Source organism: Pygoscelis adeliae, unplaced genomic scaffold (genome assembly GCF_000699105.1).
Source record: "Pygoscelis adeliae isolate BGI_AS28 unplaced genomic scaffold, ASM69910v1 Scaffold457, whole genome shotgun sequence".
Taxonomy (NCBI): domain Eukaryota; kingdom Metazoa; phylum Chordata; class Aves; order Sphenisciformes; family Spheniscidae; genus Pygoscelis; species Pygoscelis adeliae.
In genome coordinates, this window is record NW_008825153.1 from 130550 (window position 1) to 149597 (window position 19048).

General features: G+C 40.6%; 1 protein-coding gene across 1 annotated transcript in view; it reads left to right on the plus strand.

Annotated features, from left to right (window-relative positions):
- Positions 1 to 5401: 5401 nt before the first annotated feature.
- The window catches only part of RPLP1 (ribosomal protein, large, P1), a 35770-nt gene continuing 22123 nt past the window's right edge, over positions 5402 to 19048 (plus strand). Inside the window, exon 1 of the mRNA XM_009328420.1 lies at positions 5402 to 5548. Coding sequence (XP_009326695.1) covers positions 5402 to 5548 — 147 coding nt within the window. The remainder of the gene's footprint in view (positions 5549 to 19048) is intronic.

The window sequence follows — 19048 nt, forward strand, 5'->3', positions numbered from 1 at the left end:
TGTGATGGTCTAATGCTCAGAAACATCTTTCCATTTTTATTTATTCATTGTCCGGTTATACTCACTAACCTTCAGATTAAGTACTCCTTATTGTATTTTTAGATTTAAACCAAATTCCCATTTAATTCTTAATTCTAGGCTACACTACTTCTATTAGTCTCTTCTCATAAACCAGGCTTCATTCTCATCCTTCCAGCCATTTTTCAAGCTAATGCATTTTCAGCTCACCTTTCCTGAACAAGACCAAGTGTTATTCTACACGAGGTCCCATAGGGTCCAGCACAACCGCACTGATGCTTTCATCTCTCAATTGGAAACGTCAGGTTAATGAGCCCTAAACCTCATTTGCCTGTTGTACCACTGCCTTATAACAGAAGCTCTGGGCCATCCAGTGACCAGTCAGTACATGCATGCTTGTCTTGGTTGTTTATGACTGATCATCTCCCAGTTCACTAGTAACTCTCAGCTACATGATCTTCAATATATACATTATTTAACCCATATCTATTACCCTACTGCTTTTTGTATGATGCTCAGGTCCTCCTTTTCTGACAATGCCTCCTATGCCCCGTGATGAAGTGTGATGTACTTATTCCTAACATTTATGCATAAGATCATTAATGAAATAATAAACAAAACCATTCCCAACCTTAGTAGCATCATTTCCCCACTCTACCCTTCAACACTTCCCATGGCCAGTTTCCCCACTCATCAGCATCTCCTTACTTATTTTTACTGTTCTAACCTGACTTTCAGCACCAGTTTCCCCACATACCAGATATTTCATCAGAATCCAGATAGTTCTGTTTGACATTGGGAACACAATATGGTTTTTTGTTTTTTATTTTATTTATTTTAAAAGATCTTGGGTTTTCTCATTTGTTTTACATTTGGGAAGCTTGTTTCAGATCTTGCTTCCAAACATATTCTGAGGCATACACCCTTTTGATGTCATGTTACAGCAATTCAATTTGCTTTTTTTCCTGCCCTTTGCAAACATTGCCATTAAAGCCTGTGATTCTCTAACACTAACTTGATCAATATGTTAAAGATGCTCGTTGCTGAAGACTTGCATTTCCACGACCTAAAACTTCAGGTTTCTGTGACAAAAGATTATTCTGTCTCCCTAATTTAAGTACACCAACTCCTTCAGTTTTGCTTTCAATAGAAATATAGCAATTCTCATTTGAATATTATTTTTACTATTTATCCATCTTGCCTTTGCGGTGTCAGCACCTGTACTGAGAAATGAAGCGAAGTATCTTCTCAGTTTTCACACAATAGCTCTAGACTCTTACCTACAACCCAGTCCTCACTGCAAGCAGCCCATCTGCCCCTCTGACCTTTCCTATTTACATCCCTGAAGGCACATTGAAACAGTTAAGCCAACTAATTCCGCTCAACCTTTGGCAGGTTTTTGTTTGGTTGTTTTTTTTTTTTTTTAATTCCTGCACATCTTGACTTCTAAAGTATGGATTTGTCATCTTCTCCCAACACTTACAGGACCTCTGCTTACTTCAAGTATTTTTCTGAAGGTGATTCACTCACTCAGGTGGCCCCCGCAGCCACCATATCCCCTTGCTTGTTATGACAAATTCACAGAGTTTCTGTCTCATTAATTAGAAAGAACCCTCTATTGTAGATATGACAATTAACAAAGTTATTCATAGCATTATCACTACAGCTGGAAAGTAACATAAAAAATACTCCCACAAATATTTATACTTGCAAAGGTTTCTATTATCCATCTCCAAATCAGATCAGGAGGAGCTGCAGCAAGCATCTACCTCTACTCCATCAGAATCTCACTTACCATCTTTTCCCAAAGAAATCTGGCTTCCACCTATGATTTCAGCCATTCTGTTGCTTAATGCTCCATAGCTCATCACTGCATTAAAGCACTTATTTTTATTTCCATCTTTTGTAACAGAACATTCCCATTTGAAAATCACGTCCTAGTCATTAACATTATTCTATGATTTTTTTGCGGTGTTCCATATGAACCCCAGAGCACCACCCATTCAAAAATACTTTAATTTTCTGCCCAGGCCCCCAGCATTTGTATTTTAACATTTCCATTTCTTGTTATCCACACTGTGCATTCCAGCTGCATTATGTATACAGCCTTACCACTATTAGCTGGTTAACCATTATCTCATCAATATTAAGCATTCCCCTTTTCTTTGCTGTCTATTTTTATGCCTCCTAACGTTTCTGTATCTACTGCCACATCCCAGTTCCCCTGCCCTTCCTTTTTCTGTGCCAGATTTGGTACGTGACAGCTAGTTTTCAGGAATACGGGGAAAAAAAAAGAGCTTACAAGAGTTGGAAGTACAAAGACTAGCATCATGGAGGGGAACCCCCTCTCCCCCCAAGCTATTTAAGCTGCAAAATTAAGTAATTTTGTAATTAAGTAATACATCCTCCTCCCGCTGTATTAAAATGGGATCGTTTACCACTTCTCGCAGGGGCGTAACAAAGCCATATCTAAGTGTTCAGGGATCAACATAATCACATGTTGCTCAACAATGTCATTACATTCGTCCAGTGGCGTTTTAGTGACAAACTAAATAAAAGTAAGGGCATATGTTCAGTTTTGAGAATAACATGAAACACTGGGAGAAGCAGAATCCTGGGGAAAGATGTGATCGCAGAGTTTTACAATCTGCACATCTGACAGAGGAAAAAAAAAAAAAGAAACCAACAAAAAAGAACCATGCTGTTCAGAAAGCAGGACTACTACCGACCTGTATTTTCAAACATCTTTTTCCATGATTTTTTTTTTTACAAGCCAATTAAAAAAAAAAAGCAAGCTATTTCTGGCTCAACTCCCTAGGCAAACTTATTTAGGGCAGGGTGTTGCTTCAAGGAGATAAGTACTGTTTATTAAACAGCAGCATTGACCCGATAAGCAGTCAACCTGTATTTTTGCCACATAAAATAGATACGTATGCGTTAGCTGTAGGACTGAGGGATGTGAACTGAACTTCAAGGGAAAAAACCTAAGTATTACAACTGCTGATCTGAATTCACTTTTTGGACTACTGCCTCAAATTAAGAATGCAAAAATCAAACTACCTTGTGTAAAATGAATTACAGCAACCAGCTGTGAAGTGTACGGAGTCACAAAATCGTGAATTCGGTGCTGATAGGAAAGGATAGAGCTTTATTATTCTTTTCTAGCAAAGAAAAAAACCCATGAGTTTCAATCATAAAACACAATTGCTACACAAAGTGATTCAATTGCCCCAACTCCTTATTCAAGCACTCCTGCATAATTCCCATCACTCCCTCACTTTTAAACGTGACAGAAGCCATACCGACAAGAGAAGGCTTTTCTTAGCACAGAGGTTCCTATTGGGAGGTTTTGCAGCACAGTGAGGTGCGTTACACAGGATACCACCGGACACTGGAGCTCAAGGTGACACCCTGCCTGAGGAAACCTGCCAAAATTCATACCCCAACATGCGTTACTCGCTCCATTTCTGTTTTTCAGAGACTCCTTCACGAACGCAGATGATTCTTTTGGAGAGACACTATTTCAAAGCGTTGCAAGATCTACATGCATACCTGGATTCTACTTTTAAAGTGCTGTCAAGGGAAGACTGAATTAGAAGAAAGATGAAATCAACTGGAGCATCCATGTGATAAGTATCAGAAGCTCCTCACTCATTTGCTAGATAATATGAATAATGAGAACTTTTCAGCCTTGCTATGATGATTGAGACCGTCAAGAGCCCCGTTTTAAAGGTGTGAAGTAAGGTAAGCTGGGTATTGAATAACGAGGTGCCAGTATACTGTCTTTAGGCTTATTTTTATCACAAAAAAACCCAGACTTCCTATTACAATTCATCCAATTTACATAAACTCAGCATTCACAGTTATCAATTTTAAGAAGTGGAATTTCTACCGAAAAAAAGAAATCTGGAAGACGACAGATATTAGAAAAATAAGTCTCACAGCAGTTTTCTGAAATAAAATTAATAGTCAAGCAAAATTACTCTGTAAAAAGAGTGGCAGGGGAAAGGTGGTGGTAGAGGAACTCTGCACAATCCCAGAAATGCTGCTTTAGTACAAAAACAGTGTTTTGCAAATTGGAAACACGACTGCAAATGCAAGGCTGTCTGTGTCTGTGCTCCTACTCCAGCACATTATTGTGGATCAAAACTAAAGATAAAAGAGTGACTCAAGGAGTCAGCTGGCCAAGACACTCCTAGTATATAAAGGTGTGAATGAGCCACACTTTTGAATGAGCATGGCTCAGCTCGTCTACTCTGAAATCCATGCAATTGTGCAATGGTGATATTTCAGGACCGTTTAATTTAGAACCATTTCCCAGACTTAGAGCATTCATTTCTTTTGTCCTTCATTCTTCATCATTTTTTTAAAGCTTAACTGCGGGTCTGCTCAGCACCCAGTGCTGCCAGTCAGCACTAAACTTGCACACTGAAGTGTTTTTAGCAAAGAATTATGCAATTTTAATATGCAGTCAGAGGCCTAATGAGTTACTAAATAAGAAGGGGCCAAACTAGTTGCATCCAAGGGCCTGTCGACACAGGAAATCGTCTGAGCATAATTATACTAGTGTAATTATATCAATAAGTTTCCTTGTGTAGCAAGTCCTAACGCATATTTAATAATCAGGTGATGTTTTCACAACTCAAAGCATGTTTTAGCATTGGGCTAATGCAACCTACGTTTGTCGATAGGAAGTCTCTCTAAAACCATTTTTCTAAAAATATAGTCTCTGAATGAAACTAAGGTGAAGGAAGAAAGCCTTATTTGGAAGCTTCACTTTCAGTTAAGGTTTCTAACATCAGACAACAGGGCAGCTCTTCCAGATCATCATTACAGGTGTTTTCAGATATTGCTGCACATTAAAAGATGCCCTTTTCAAAGTATTTTAGATACACCAATTACTTGATACCCAAGTATTTAATAAAAGAAGGCCAAACTTCATGCTAGTATACAGAATTTTAATTTAATATGCAATTCAATTCTCCTGCAGCACTTGATTTGATCTACCTTGCTTGCCAACCCCAGCCTTGCAGACAGCACGGACTATACAACCATTGCGCATATTTATTGCTGCCTCCAGGTCAGTTTGATTCCATCACAGACACAGAGAGGAGGCATCACTCCTTGAGAAAAAAGGGGTTTAATAACTTGTCCTCAACCAGTGATCAGCTGTTTTGCCTCCAGAACTGCAGGAAACAAAAAAAGCGACAAACACGTTCATCATGATCAGGTTAAAAAGAACCAAGACTGGCAAAGAACAGACACATCTGCTTGAAAAGGCTTTTCCAGCAGCTGCTGTAGAGGTGCCAAGTATCATGAACGTAGAATAACGTAGGTTGGAAGGGAGTTGACTTGTCCAGTCAAGCTTTGAATATCTTCAAGGATGGAGTTTCTACATCACCTCTTACAACTTGTTCCAGTGTTTGATCACCCTTGTGGTAAAATAAACTTGCCTTATGCTCAACTGGAGTTTCCTGTGTTCCAGCTTCTGTCCATTGCCTCCTGTCCTGTTCTGGTGCACCTGCCGCAAGTCTGGCTCCATTTTCTCCATAGCTTCCCCGTAGGTAGTTGCAGACAGCCAGAAGATCAACCTTTAGCCTTCTCTTCTTATGGTTGAACAAACCTGATTCTCTCAGCCTCTCCTGGTATGTCATGTGCTCCTTCCCCTAGCCACCTTGGTGGCCTGTCACTGGGCTTGCAAGCGAGTAATGCCCCCTTTTGGGAGTGCAGTTTGAAGTGGGAGAATGGGAGACTTGGAAAGGGGACGCCCCATGGCAGGGGAAACAGGATTTCCACAAACAGTTATTCAAATACTAGTAATAGAGGGAATTCAGAAAGAGCGTGGCCAATACAAATCCTTGACAGGATCTGCACAGAGTTTTTATGTATTTTATTTACACATATATATAGCCAGAGCAAGAAAAGGAATACAGGGAGTTCAGCCTTTTCTTGTTAGGACCCAACTCAGAAAAGCTTTAGGCTGTCTTCAAGTTTTCTTACAGTCTGGGTTATATAGAGAAGTTTAACTTTCACACTGGCTTTCTGTTAAGAACCGTTAGAGAAAGATAGGAAAAAGGCTGGCAGTGTTTTCTATGAGATAAGGAAAACTCAAAGCTGCAGTTCATAGTCCCTTGATATTACAGGGGTAGAAGAATCTATATGGAACATGTACATCTGTCTCTGCTGCTCATTAAGCACGTTTTAAAGTATGGAAACTAAAAGTTCTTCAGACAAGCTATAGCATTGTTGGCTTAGATGATGCACAACAAATAAAGGTAACGGACTTATCTGTTATCCCCAAGAATTCAACAAACCACAAGGAAAGTGCTGGAGGGAAGCAGAAGAAGAGATGATGTGATCAGAAGTTCATTTAAATCTATTATCTGTTACAGCACTATCTTAAATATCAGCTACCAAAGGTTCTTTACCAAGATGCGATTGCCAGAAGATTTCGTGAGGCTTTCTGCTAATAATGCATCTTCTAGAAAAAGTGCTTTGTAGAGCCCAGCATGGCAAATAACCTGATAAGCATCTGGAGGTATGGAAATAGGTAAAGAGTAAAAGGGAAAATCAGTTCTTCTTACCTTTTTATGCAAATAAAGTATATCTAAGACTACTTAGAACAACTCCTTTAACCACTTGCTGTCTCAGCTATACCAATTAGGACAATTATGCAACTGGGTGGAGGGCTAACAGATTACTAAAGGTGTCCTCAGGAAAAAAAGGTAGGTGGGGAGGAGGCAAGCCTGTAAACCTTACCTATGTCCACTATAAGGAATAAATTCAGTGTAAAATCCTTACTGCCCTATAAATCAAGTAGGACCCAATAAGTTGTACAGCACCCAAAGTGGTCATTGGACACATCAAATTCAACTTCTGAAGCTGCATGCCCTTTTACTTAGTAGCAGAGTAAAGACATAGCGCTGTTAACAATGCTTTACAACTCTTATTTGTCCAGAGCCACATTTCTGCTTTGAAACAGGTTGCAACTCTAGCTCTATACAGGCTCCAAAACGTGGATTTAAGTTGCCACTCGTATCCATCCTTTGGGATCACTGAATCTGCAGATCTCAATTTCCTTTCCTAAAGCTCAAGCTCACTTATTCCTTGTTTACCTCTCCTATGTCTGAAGGCTGGATTTTTACCGTCTTCATGCACCAGAGAGCCTTCCCCCTCTGAACATCCGCCTTACATTTGTGATGAGTTTCCCAGCCATTGTTGTGGCTTAACCTCAGTCGGCAGCTGAGCACCACACAGCCACTCACTCACTCCTCCCCCCCGCCCCCGGTGGGATGGGGGAGAGAATTGGAAGAGCACAAGTGAGAAAAACTCGTGGGTTGAGATAAAAACAGTTTAATAATCGAAATAAAATAATAATAGCAATAATAAAAAAATAATAACAACAATAACAATACACAAAGCAAGTGATGCACAGTGCAATTGCTCACCACTCGCCGACCGATGCCCAGGCAGTCCCTGAGCAGCGGCCCCCCCCGCCCCGGCCAGCTTTCCCCAGTTTATGTACTGAGCATGACGTCACATGGTATGGAATGTCCCTTTGGCCAGGTTGGCTGTGCCCCCTCCCAGCTTCTTGTGCACCTGCGGCCTTCTCAGTCAGTAGAGCATGGGAAGCTGAGAAGTCCTTGGCTAGTGTAAGCATTACCTAGCAACAACTAAAACATCGGTGTGTTATCAACATTATTCTCATGCTAAATCCAAAACACAGCACTGTACCAGCTGCTAGGAAGGAAATTAACTCTAACCCAGCCAAAACCAGGACAGCCATGTATCACCCCACAGCTGGCAAATCATTATTTTCCTGGAACGGCCCCTCAAATGCTATCCAGAGTTAGATCGTTCGGGGATGGGGTGTCCTCGTTTCCCATTGCATCCAGTCTGTTCCTGTACTTCTCTCAAGCACCTGCTCGCTCCAGGCCACCACGTGTCTCCATTTACATGTGGAAGCCAACCCTTAAAGATACTTAACTATCTTCTTGCATTCCTCATTTTTTCTGCATGCGTTACTTTTCTGTTATTTCTTTTCTCACTCTGACCATATATAAACTGTGCCTGGATCCTGTCAAGGATTCATATCATTTTTGATGGAGCCCCTCTCTAAAGATTCTTCTGGTCTCTCAGTGAGCAGCTAACACACTTTCTAACCACAGCACATTGCATATGCCAAGGTGGGCTATCAGAGCTATGGCTGCTTCAATACTGATGCGCAAAAATGAAGGACCTGTCCTCATATTTGGCCACATTTTAAGTCCGACGTATGACTATTGAAAAGTTTAGGGATCCCACTCTGCCAGATTGCTTCTAATTTCTTAGCGTTGTAGTATGAAATTAAAAACCTTAACAAGGAGTCAAAGTGTTAGATAAACAGCATTGCCTTCAAACCTGTAATCGCATTATGTTCAATAGACCTAATCTAGACATGATTTTTATGGAATAATTGTCACTTACTGCAAAAGAATTCAAGCAGTGTTAATTCTCAAGTCAACCCTTTTATCTAGTGAAAGATGTCCCTGCCCACGGCAGGCGGGTTGGACTAGATGATCTTCAAAGGTCCCTTCCAACCCAAACCATTCTACGATTATTTTGTCTGGAATAAATAATCAGTTACAGATCTTATAGCTCCCTTGGTTATCCCGGTTACTTTTTTACCCCCGTAAGATAGAGATGTGATCACTTCATAGTGCCAGAAGTGATATGATCCAGAGACCAGAATCACTCCCAGACACCAACAGTGTGAGCGGGTGTTGCAGTCAGAGATGAAAGGGAGAAACAAGACATCAATCCAGCTTGCTTTGTAAGTTATGACCACATTTCAAATAAGAATACGTGAAAGACTACAAGAACAAAATGCCAGAGAACCAAAGAGGAAGAGATCAATGCTCCAGCAGAAAGCAGCAGGTGAGAAACTAAGAATGGTTCTTTCTAGCTTCTTCTGGACAATGTCAACTAGCAAAAGACACCAAGTGTTAGTACTTTCTTTTTCCTCCCACATTCTCCTTTCAGCCTAGACCTTCAAAGTTATCCTCCAAATTTTCAAATACTAACAAGCTGGTTCTCACCACTCTACTGGCCACCTGCAAGTGGCAGAAGAGCACCATCAGAGCACACAAGCAGCATACAGAGCTTAAAACACCTATCCTTACTGTTAAGAAGCCAGGTGGCTTAACTGATCCCTATATGCAAAATTGTACAAAGTACTACTGAAATGCTTCTTAAGGGATGCAGAGAAATGCTTTTAATTACAAACTGCAACGTTGAATTAAGTCATCCAAATAGTGAGCCTCATCCAAACAATGGAGAGGATGCTTATGGCTTACCCACAAGTCAGCAACCCAGTTTAAAGTTAAATGTGAATTACAAACTACAAAATAACTCCATCTTCAGGTAAACCTCTGTTCGATAGAGGGGGAAATGGAGAACATTCTTAGTGCTATTTATCACACTTGACCGTAATGATTCATTCACTTTTCCATACTTTAGAAAATGATGCTGAACTAATTCCAGATGCCTTTTCTAACAATTTAAAATAAAGACTGTAATAGTATTTTCTGCATTCATAAAGAGCAATGCCTCCATGCAATACAATCCCTGTTCTTTGCCACTCCAAAAGGCCTATGTAGTGAATACACACATCTTCTATGGGGGGAATAAAAACACCCACTAGCATCTATTCCTCCCTTCATGATGCTTCTTTCCTATAGAAGGCAAGACCAGAAAATCTGTATTCTTCATCCCACGTTACCCTTCCTTTACCCCGTTTGCTGAAATATTGCATTTAGGTTAGGAAAGAAATGTGACCCCCCCTCCTTCTATATTAGCTGACTGTATAGGTACGTATGAAACAGCATAACCCACCCTCTTTTTTTTTTTTTTAAAGTCACTGGTAGGCTGGTAAACTGTGTCCAAAACCAGGACAGACTTCTTTATCCATCAGTACTGACTCTTCCAGCAATATTTACTTCAATGCACAGACTGAAGTCTCCATCAAACTACTTGGTGTGACTATCACGAACAAGCACTTGCATTCAGTCCTGAGGAAAAATAACTCCATCTTCAGGTAAACCTCTGTTCGATAGAGGGGGAAATGGAGAACATTCTTAGTGCTATTTATCACACTTGACCGTAATGATTCATTCACTTTTCCATACTTTAGAAAATGATGCTGAACTAATTCCAGATGCCTTTTCTAACAATTTAAAATAAAGACTGTAATAGTATTTTCTGCATTCATAAAGAGCAATGCCTCCATGCAATACAATCCCTGTTCTTTGCCACTCCAAAAGGCCTATGTAGTGAATACACACATCTTCTATGGGGGGAATAAAAACACCCACTAGCATCTATTCCTCCCTTCATGATGCTTCTTTCCTATAGAAGGCAAGACCAGAAAATCTGTATTCTTCATCCCACGTTACCCTTCCTTTACCCCGTTTGCTGCAATATTGCATTTAGGTTAGGAAAGAAATGTGACCCCCCCTCCTTCTATATTAGCTGACTGTATAGGTACGTATGAAACAGCATAACCCACCCTCTTTTTTTTTTTTTTAAAGTCACTGGTAGGCTGGTAAACTGTGTCCAAAACCAGGACAGACTTCTTTATCCATCAGTACTGACTCTTCCAGCAATATTTACTTCAATGCAAAGACTGAAGTCTCCATCAAACTACTTGGTGTGACTATCACGAACAAGCACTTGCATTCAGTCCTGAGGAGAGCACAGAATCACTCCAGCTAGTGCCAGGCACAGAACTGAGCTCAGTGAGGGGTACTTAGCCCCAAACCCCCCGCATTATGTACTTCAACACCTTTTGCACACACAAACTGCCATCAAATAACACCATCAGTACTGTATACCTCACTATGACACTCCATTACCTCTATAACTCAAGATCTCAGTATGTCATAGATTTTTCCCCCCTTAGAAATAGTAAGAACTGGTCTCTCTATTGTAGCTCACGAGCAGACACTGGACAGATTAAGTCACCTGAACCAGAGTTGTAGTTCTCAGCATAATGTTGCTCCCTAACCTTTCTACCAACACCTTTCCCTTTCCTTCCTTCTCCTTCCAGATCCCTTGCCACTACATCCCATGCCTCTCCTCTGGCCTTCTATATTATTAGAGACATTAGTGTCCACATGCACACAAGCTCCACCAAGCTTAACAAGTTCTAACGGCTTGGGTTTTACTCTGTTGCCACTGGCATGTCTTTCTAGTGTGCTGTGCCTCACCAGCTGGAAACTGGTGCCACAGAGGCCCCAAATCCCCGTTCCCTCTGGTGTTCACATTGTATACAACTTAATGAAACACAGAAATAATTTGTCCTCAGCTTATTAAAGAAATAAGCTAGGATGGCCGTATTTTGCACTGTATCTTTGCAAGCACATTCATATCCCCACAGACTTTGGCTAGCAGTATTTTTGTGTAAAATCTAAAAATTTTAAGTTGTCTTCATGCCTAAAATATTTTTTAATTTACAAAACTCAACTGTTGAACTATAACTCAGAAGCAGTCATGCTTTCTTTGAAAAAAGAAATCTTTCCCCATACCCACACTGGATTAATCTACAAAAACATGAGCACTCTCGTGGCTTAGTTTCAAAATAGAAAATTCACAGTTAAGAGCTGAGGTTATGCTTTATTTTATCATTTTAGATAGTGAAAGCAGCTGTAGGAGCATCTTTAACACGCAAGAGATCCAACAGCATCTAATGCGGTTTCAAGTGATAGGGCTGTGGTTTTCAGCATCGCTGAAAAGAGGGGTGAAATGCAGGTTCATAATAATGGAATAACTGAGATATGACAAGAGTGTAGGCTTTCAGCAAAACTCCCCTATGAGAACCTTTTTTTCTATTACATCTTGGGTTTTTTTTCCCCTCCACCTGCTTCTTGTAAGCAACTTAAGTTCTCCTATTAAGTTGATACAAACCAAAACTCAGCTGTGGCACTGTGCCACCCCAGTCATGATGGCAACAACATGGGAGGAGACTGCAAATAATGGCATCTTACTATAGGGAGATCCAAATCCCCACAGATTTTTTTCCTCTGGAAATAATTAATTTTCTCCTGCAGTGTCACTATCAAAACGTTACTCCATGTGGCACCCAGTCCTGTAAATTTCCATTTTTGGTCTGTGCATTATTTTAAGGATTCTGTGAAAGGTTAAGTTAAAAAAAAAAAAAAAAAAAAAGCACATACATCTTTCCTGCAGAGGCCTATACCTCCATAGAAATTTTACATTACAGGGGATTTGCAAGTCAGAAACAATTAGAAAAAAAAACCCACTACTGTATTCTAATCACATAACAAGACCCAAACAATAAAGCTTCGCTTCCTTGCCCCGGTGGGAAGTTTCCTCCTTCTTAATGAAGCTTTCACTTTTTAAACAACACACCCTCATGCAAATATTCTGAATCCATACAAATTATTCCCAAGTATTCCCTCATTAAACACTGAAGCTCTTCCCAAAGAGAAAGGTACTGGTTCACTGAGACACTCATTCGTCTGTATCATCATTTCTACCTGAACTTGGGTTTTTTCTCTATTTTATTTTTGTTTTGTGGTTTGGAGGGTTGGTGGTTTTGGGGGTTTCCTTTTTAAACCTATGTCTCTCATTAGCTTTCTCAACAGAAATATTCAAGTCAGAAGAGCTGAAGTTGACAAGTACTATTGTTTGAGAAACCTTACATTTCACCGGCAGTTAAAAAGCACAAACAAGAAAACCCCTGCTCCCCTGAAGTCCTCAGACTTGTCCTCCACGTGGGAGCAAATGAAGATTTCAGAAACGATGGAGGAGTATGATGGGGCAAGAGAGCACAACCAACAGAGGGATTAAATTAAAAAAACAGTAGAAAGGGAGCATTCACTGCAAACCCCACGTTGTATGAAAGGACAATGAAGTAAGTTCATTATCAAAGGATAAGCAAAGCCAAGAACACAGCAACATTTAGATAGGAATTTACCCTCTGCATGAACAGACGCCTGGTCCTTTAATAGTAAACACTTGCTAAACAAGTTTCAGAAGGTACATAATGAGGCCCCAGTAATAATTATGTTTTAAAGCCTTATTCATCTACATGACGAGTTTAACTTCAAACAATTTTCAGATTGATCTAGCTAAGCCAGTGAAACCTCCCCTCTTGGGAATTCTTCTAAAATTGGCTTATTTAAAATAAATCCAAATTAGCACATCCACACACACTTCCTACTACTAAATTTAAATAAAATTAAATTATTTTCTCACGTTAATAATCTCTAACATACATTTCATGACTGAACTAAGAACACAAAAAAAGCACCACTAAGACAGAAAGTTCTAAAGCTCTGATCTGTGACATTAGCAGCTCAAACAGCCACCCACAGTATCTAACACTGCCTGCCAAGTCAGCTCCTCGTCTGGCCAGAAGAGTTACATTATTTTTTTTTCTAGACTACATACAAAATCATCAACTTGATTCCCTATACGCAAATCTGCGCTGTAAAACCAACATAGTTTCAAAAGTATATTTTCAAGCTCCTCAAGATGACATGCTGAGATTAGTTTATTCCTCAAAAGACTAAAGACAATTTTTGCTCTGTAGCCCCCTTGTTTCAGTCACACCCCAATACAGGTTGGAAGTGACATAGTAAGACATAAAATTCACATACTGTTTAAACACACGGTCTTCAGACTTATATATATTTTATGAAATTATGTGTTATGTGATTTAACTCTTCACACAGGTGAAAGAGTTAACATTAAGCATATTCTCCATGTTCTGATTATACAGCAACTTGTCCAAGGGAATGCAAACAGGATGTTGCCAGAAGAGCTGTTAGGAAAGACATGTGGAGCCCAAAACAGTGCAGATGTATGTAGTTATTCTGTATCTCTGAAAAGTTAAATATTTTAACACTTCTCTCAAAGATAGAGACTTTCACGACTGCAGAGCTATCATGGCATATATTAACTCTGGCACCCAGGCCTTAACAACTTCACTTCAGGCCGTAATAAGCTCACATACAACTTAAGCTGGTGTAAGACAGAACTAGCACCGAAAGAGAAGTCCTGCCTTCACGCAGCTGTTCAGTCTGCCCTATGATCCCAAAACCTGCGTTATCATGAGTGTTCCTGCAGAGAAGCAAAGCAGCTAAAACGAACTAGGAGGGGGCATGAAGGCAAAGAATGAAAGGGGCTTGTTTTTAGCTGGGATCGGTCTGCCCAACAGTGCAAAAGGCAGCCTCCCACACTAACACCTGCACAACCATTTCTTTCTGCAGCAGGACTAGATTAGGCTAGTTTAAGATGAATGCAGAGCTACAGGCTGACACAGGGACAGCTTTTAAATCTACTTTCAGCAACGAAGAGTTTTATTTTTCAGTTGCCTGTTTAATGAAGGTTGAATGGAGACTAAAACCTACAAACAAAGACAAAACACAACTGAGCAGCACTGGCAAAAACTAGAAGAGGACAAACAAATTACAATAGGAGAGAATGAACTACTAGCACCACATCTGTGATTAAAAAAAAAAAATCAGTTTCACAACCCAAATACAAACAAAATTTGGCAGCACTGTGGACAGCTCAATGAGAACAGAATTCAAAATACAACGCTGACGGCAGCAAGAAAGAAAAACATTAAAGCAAGCTTTGGACTGACTTGATTATGTCATGATCAACAGTACTTTCCTATCTAAATCAGTGGTTTGCTTCTACCTTGGCTGTGTCCAGTTTTGTGAAGTCATACAGTTTAAAAAAACCAAAACTTTTCTTTCACCAGGTATCACATGGCTTCACAGCTGCAGCAAGGCTATAAGGAAAGATATTTAGGAGAAATATTTTTCCTTAATACAAGATGCAAAGAAAGCCTACAGAAACAGATGAAATAATGCTCTTACTATAACTTTTTATTTAAAAGCACTGTTTACTCTGAAAAGAGAACAGTAGAAGCAAAACAAATTAAAATGGAGAAGTTAAAATGAATTGCACTAACCTATGGTGCTCACTAAACACACTGAAAGACACCACCTATTAAAAGTTACGAGTATACAAAAATATGGGCATCATCTCAGCCTGAGGATTAAAAAAAACTTCCTGGACAGTACTAAAAAGTCTCTTCGAAGCACTACTTCTTAGTAATGGCTACCAAAGAGAACTGTGTACTAACAAATTACAACTCTGGTGTAAGACTTGAGACACTACGCAAGTCCAGTCTATCTGGGGATGATGCTATTCAGGTCTGTCTTTTATTTTTCCCAATTTTGATAGCATAAAACAGATAAGGAAATAAGTTTAAGTTCAACCTTGGGTGTTACAATAAATAGAAAAAGAAAACAAATCCCTCCTTGCACCGAGTCGGAAAGTGCAGCACTTCCCTAGTCGATACGATGGGATAGTTTACATTCTAGGGGGCTGCTCTGTGTGTACATCAGAAAGGATGGATGATACTAAAGCAAATTCATTGGACAATGCATGGAACAGATCCCTACCCACAGCCACTACAGCTAAAACTACGTAATATTTTCCATCAGCTATTTTTTTTTAGTTCATAACTTACCGAAAACAAGATACTGGAGGTTGACTTTTCTTAATTTTCAAATTTAGTAATATTTTCTGGTAGCATTGGAGTATTAGAAATTCCGTCACTAAAAATATGACCAAGTATTCCGCTAAAACTTGAAATAAGGGAGACAATACACAAAATTTTGACAAGCATTACAAGTTTTGTAAAGCTATTGTCGGCACATGCTTAGCTGACATGAACAAGACTTTCATTACGCATGTAAAGTTCCTAATTAGTGAGAACTGTGTATGTTTGCAAAGTTTACCGTGTTCATCAACTTGATCCCTGCAGTTTCTGGAAGGACAAAAGTATTTAGAAGGGCTGTTTTCTGAAATGGAAAAATCTTTCCCTCCTGTACTGTTCAAAGGGGGTAGAAGAACAGACCATTGTATGATAATCTAAGACATATTTTCTCTTACAGAGTTAAAGCATTTAACTTACTTTACCACCCTTCTGTGAAATAGAGGAAGACTGGTGGCGATAGCAGTGCAGGAGAGGGTATACAAATTGTGAAAGCGGTACTTTCCTGGAAGTCAGGAAGGTTTGGCTGTTCCTCTGCACTCTTTCTGTATACATTAGAACACACCACTAAGTATATACGAGTACACGATGATTCTGCAGAAGTGAAAAATTTCAAGACAAAGGAAAAATAAGTGTACAAAATCCCATGTTACTGCAGAGTCAGCAAGAGAATCACTGCTGAAAAAAGTTTCACTTTTCATATAGCAAATCGTATACTTCAGTTCACTAAAGAAAGGAGAAAGTTTGGTTCACACGTATGACAACATCAATTATCTTTCCATCAAATGACTCCCTCATCTTTAAGCCACCTTAAGACTACACAGCTAGCTGAAGCAACATAATAATATGCAGCCTTTTTCTTCCTTAGGAAAATATACTGGCCACGACAACAGCATGCTTGAAAAAGTTACACTGCACTTTGTAGTGTATTTGGGGAAAAAGGACCAGGGATCATAGGTTTCCTAACCATGGAAACAGTGATTTCATGATGTCCCCCTCTCGTATAAAAACCATCTTACTCCCGATGTAACAGCATGTTTGAACAAAGTTTCCACGTTCGGCAGCAATTTTTTTAAATTAGTCAGATATGGCCTCCTAACTTGCTTTATACTGTTTCCAGAAAAAGAATTAAGATTAAAATAGCAAACCCTGTGGCAAATTGAGCGATTACATTGGCAGGCGGCCAGCACCACAGGCACCCTCAGAACAGGGTTGGCTGCGGTGTCCAGTTTGGCGACGGGAGCTGGAAGAGCAAAGTAGCTTGTATGCATCAGCAACATTCGGAGAAGCAAACAGCGGCAAGATCTAAGTCACAGGAGATATGAATGGAGCATTTAAACGGTGTCAGGGATGTGCTGACAGACATGTAGAGGCTGGAGTTCTCATGCATTCACGGCAGTTGTGGCTCAGTGAATGGTTGTAAACCACAATTCTTGCTCGCTCCTTGGAACAGGATTTCAGCGTACATTCATTTTATAGGTATCAGATTAACGTATGGAAGGGGACTTTCACCGGTGGCTCGCAGGCCACACGTAGCCTTACACAAGGCAACTAAGCATCCTGCAGACAGTCCCCGTTTCCAGACTGGTTCACAGTACAGCCACGCTCTCTTAAAAACTCAGATGCCCTGCCTTATGATTTCGTGTGGAGCAGGAAGCTGTTTGGGCTGCTAGAAGCCACTGTAAGGCTCTCTGTGGATGGTTTCACAGGAAGGAAACAGAGCGCCTCACGATGTGGAGGACAACTCGCAGCTCATACCTCAGAACAGACACCATCACTGCCCAGCTGTGCGCAGGGGGAAAGGGCTGAGCCACAGAGATAAACTAGGAAGTAAACAAGACAGACGATGAGCTTGGCTGGAGGAAGCAGAATAGCAGGAGCCTGAGACACGCAACAGCAACATGCAGCAACCTAGGACTCAGTAAAGTACAGTGTTTGTTCTATGAAGAGCCCGAGGTGAAGAGAGGGTTGTCCTGGTGAGGGGAAAATACCCTTACACACTGAACGTAGGTCCCTGATGGTAAACAGCAGCCACCAACGCTGGTGCCAGGGAAGTAACATCATTCTGAGTGAAAGGGAGAGCGGCAGGATCAGATGAAGAGCAAATAAAGGAAGATAAAGAGACTCCCACATGTAAAATTACCCTCAGCCCATATACTGGCAATATTTTCAATGATTTAGCTCCTAACGTATAACTTTGAAACAGATATATCAATAGGAGGTGAACAAAACAGCCTTAGCAACAACAGCACAATTTGAGCACCATGAATATCTGTAAACTGAAAGTATACCTATACCTGAGCAAGAGAACCTGACACTAGAAGCCACCAAATGACTACACCAATAGTTACACACAGTTATTGGTACCGAAATGTGTAAATGATGTTATACATGAAAGCAAAATCTTGAACGTCGGTCTCGATACACACAGAGACCTATCTTCCTGCTGTGTCTAGTAAAAGTCTTCATGCACTGTAGAAAGAAAAGCAATGAAATGAAAACAGAGGAGCTGTATTCTAAGAGGAAAACAATCAGCCTGATTGTCTTTCTTGATTCTTGTCCCTTCAAGAGAATCAAATCAGAGGAAAAAAGGAGCCAGCACCTAACTGGATCCTAAGATATGAATGCTCTTACAGTAGAAGCATTTGTAAGAGAAGCAGTAAAAGACATCTCAGCTACAGGTCCTATACTTCACTACACTATTCTTTGCCAGATTATCCCTCTAAGGGAAAAGTTTTTATGCAGAACTGTTGAGAACAATAATATAAAATAAAGTTCCACTTATTTTGAAACTTTTCTAGAAGAAAACTAGGTACCAGTCACCCAAACACCATAGTTTCTACATAAGAAAAGAATTCTCACCACAGAAACAGCCTAACACTAAAAAGAAAAAACACTATCCCATATTAACTGTGCAAACTCCCACAGTATTAACCTATCTTTCCCCTAAATAATATTAAACGTCCCTGAGCGAGTTGGTAACCTTTCTTCTCTCTCCACATTCATCCTTCCTTTACTCCCAGATTTCATTACACGACAGAACCTGAAGACATCTAATGAAGCCGATAACCTCTTCCGGCCCTACCCAACACCTGGATACGGTTTACCTACATCTAAACAACACAAACTAGCGCAGCGCAGGCATTGACAAATACGCTGACAGCGAAACACAGCCACGGCGGCCTGAACTTCTGTGCACGGCGAGACGGGTATCCCAGGCTAGCCCAGGAGGATGCAGCCGCTACGAGGATCTGGGAGGGAGGAAATGGAGACCCCAGTCCACACCGCGCTGCCAGCAGGAGGCTGAGCTGGCAGGAACAGCCAAGCACTGGCCTGGGGAAGGCAGCACGTAGCACACAACCGAGGGGACACCCGGGGACGGAGCGGCGGCGGGCCGGGCCAGGGAGGGGAGCGGGGCTGGGGGCGGAGGGCGGATCTCTGCCGTCTCCCACC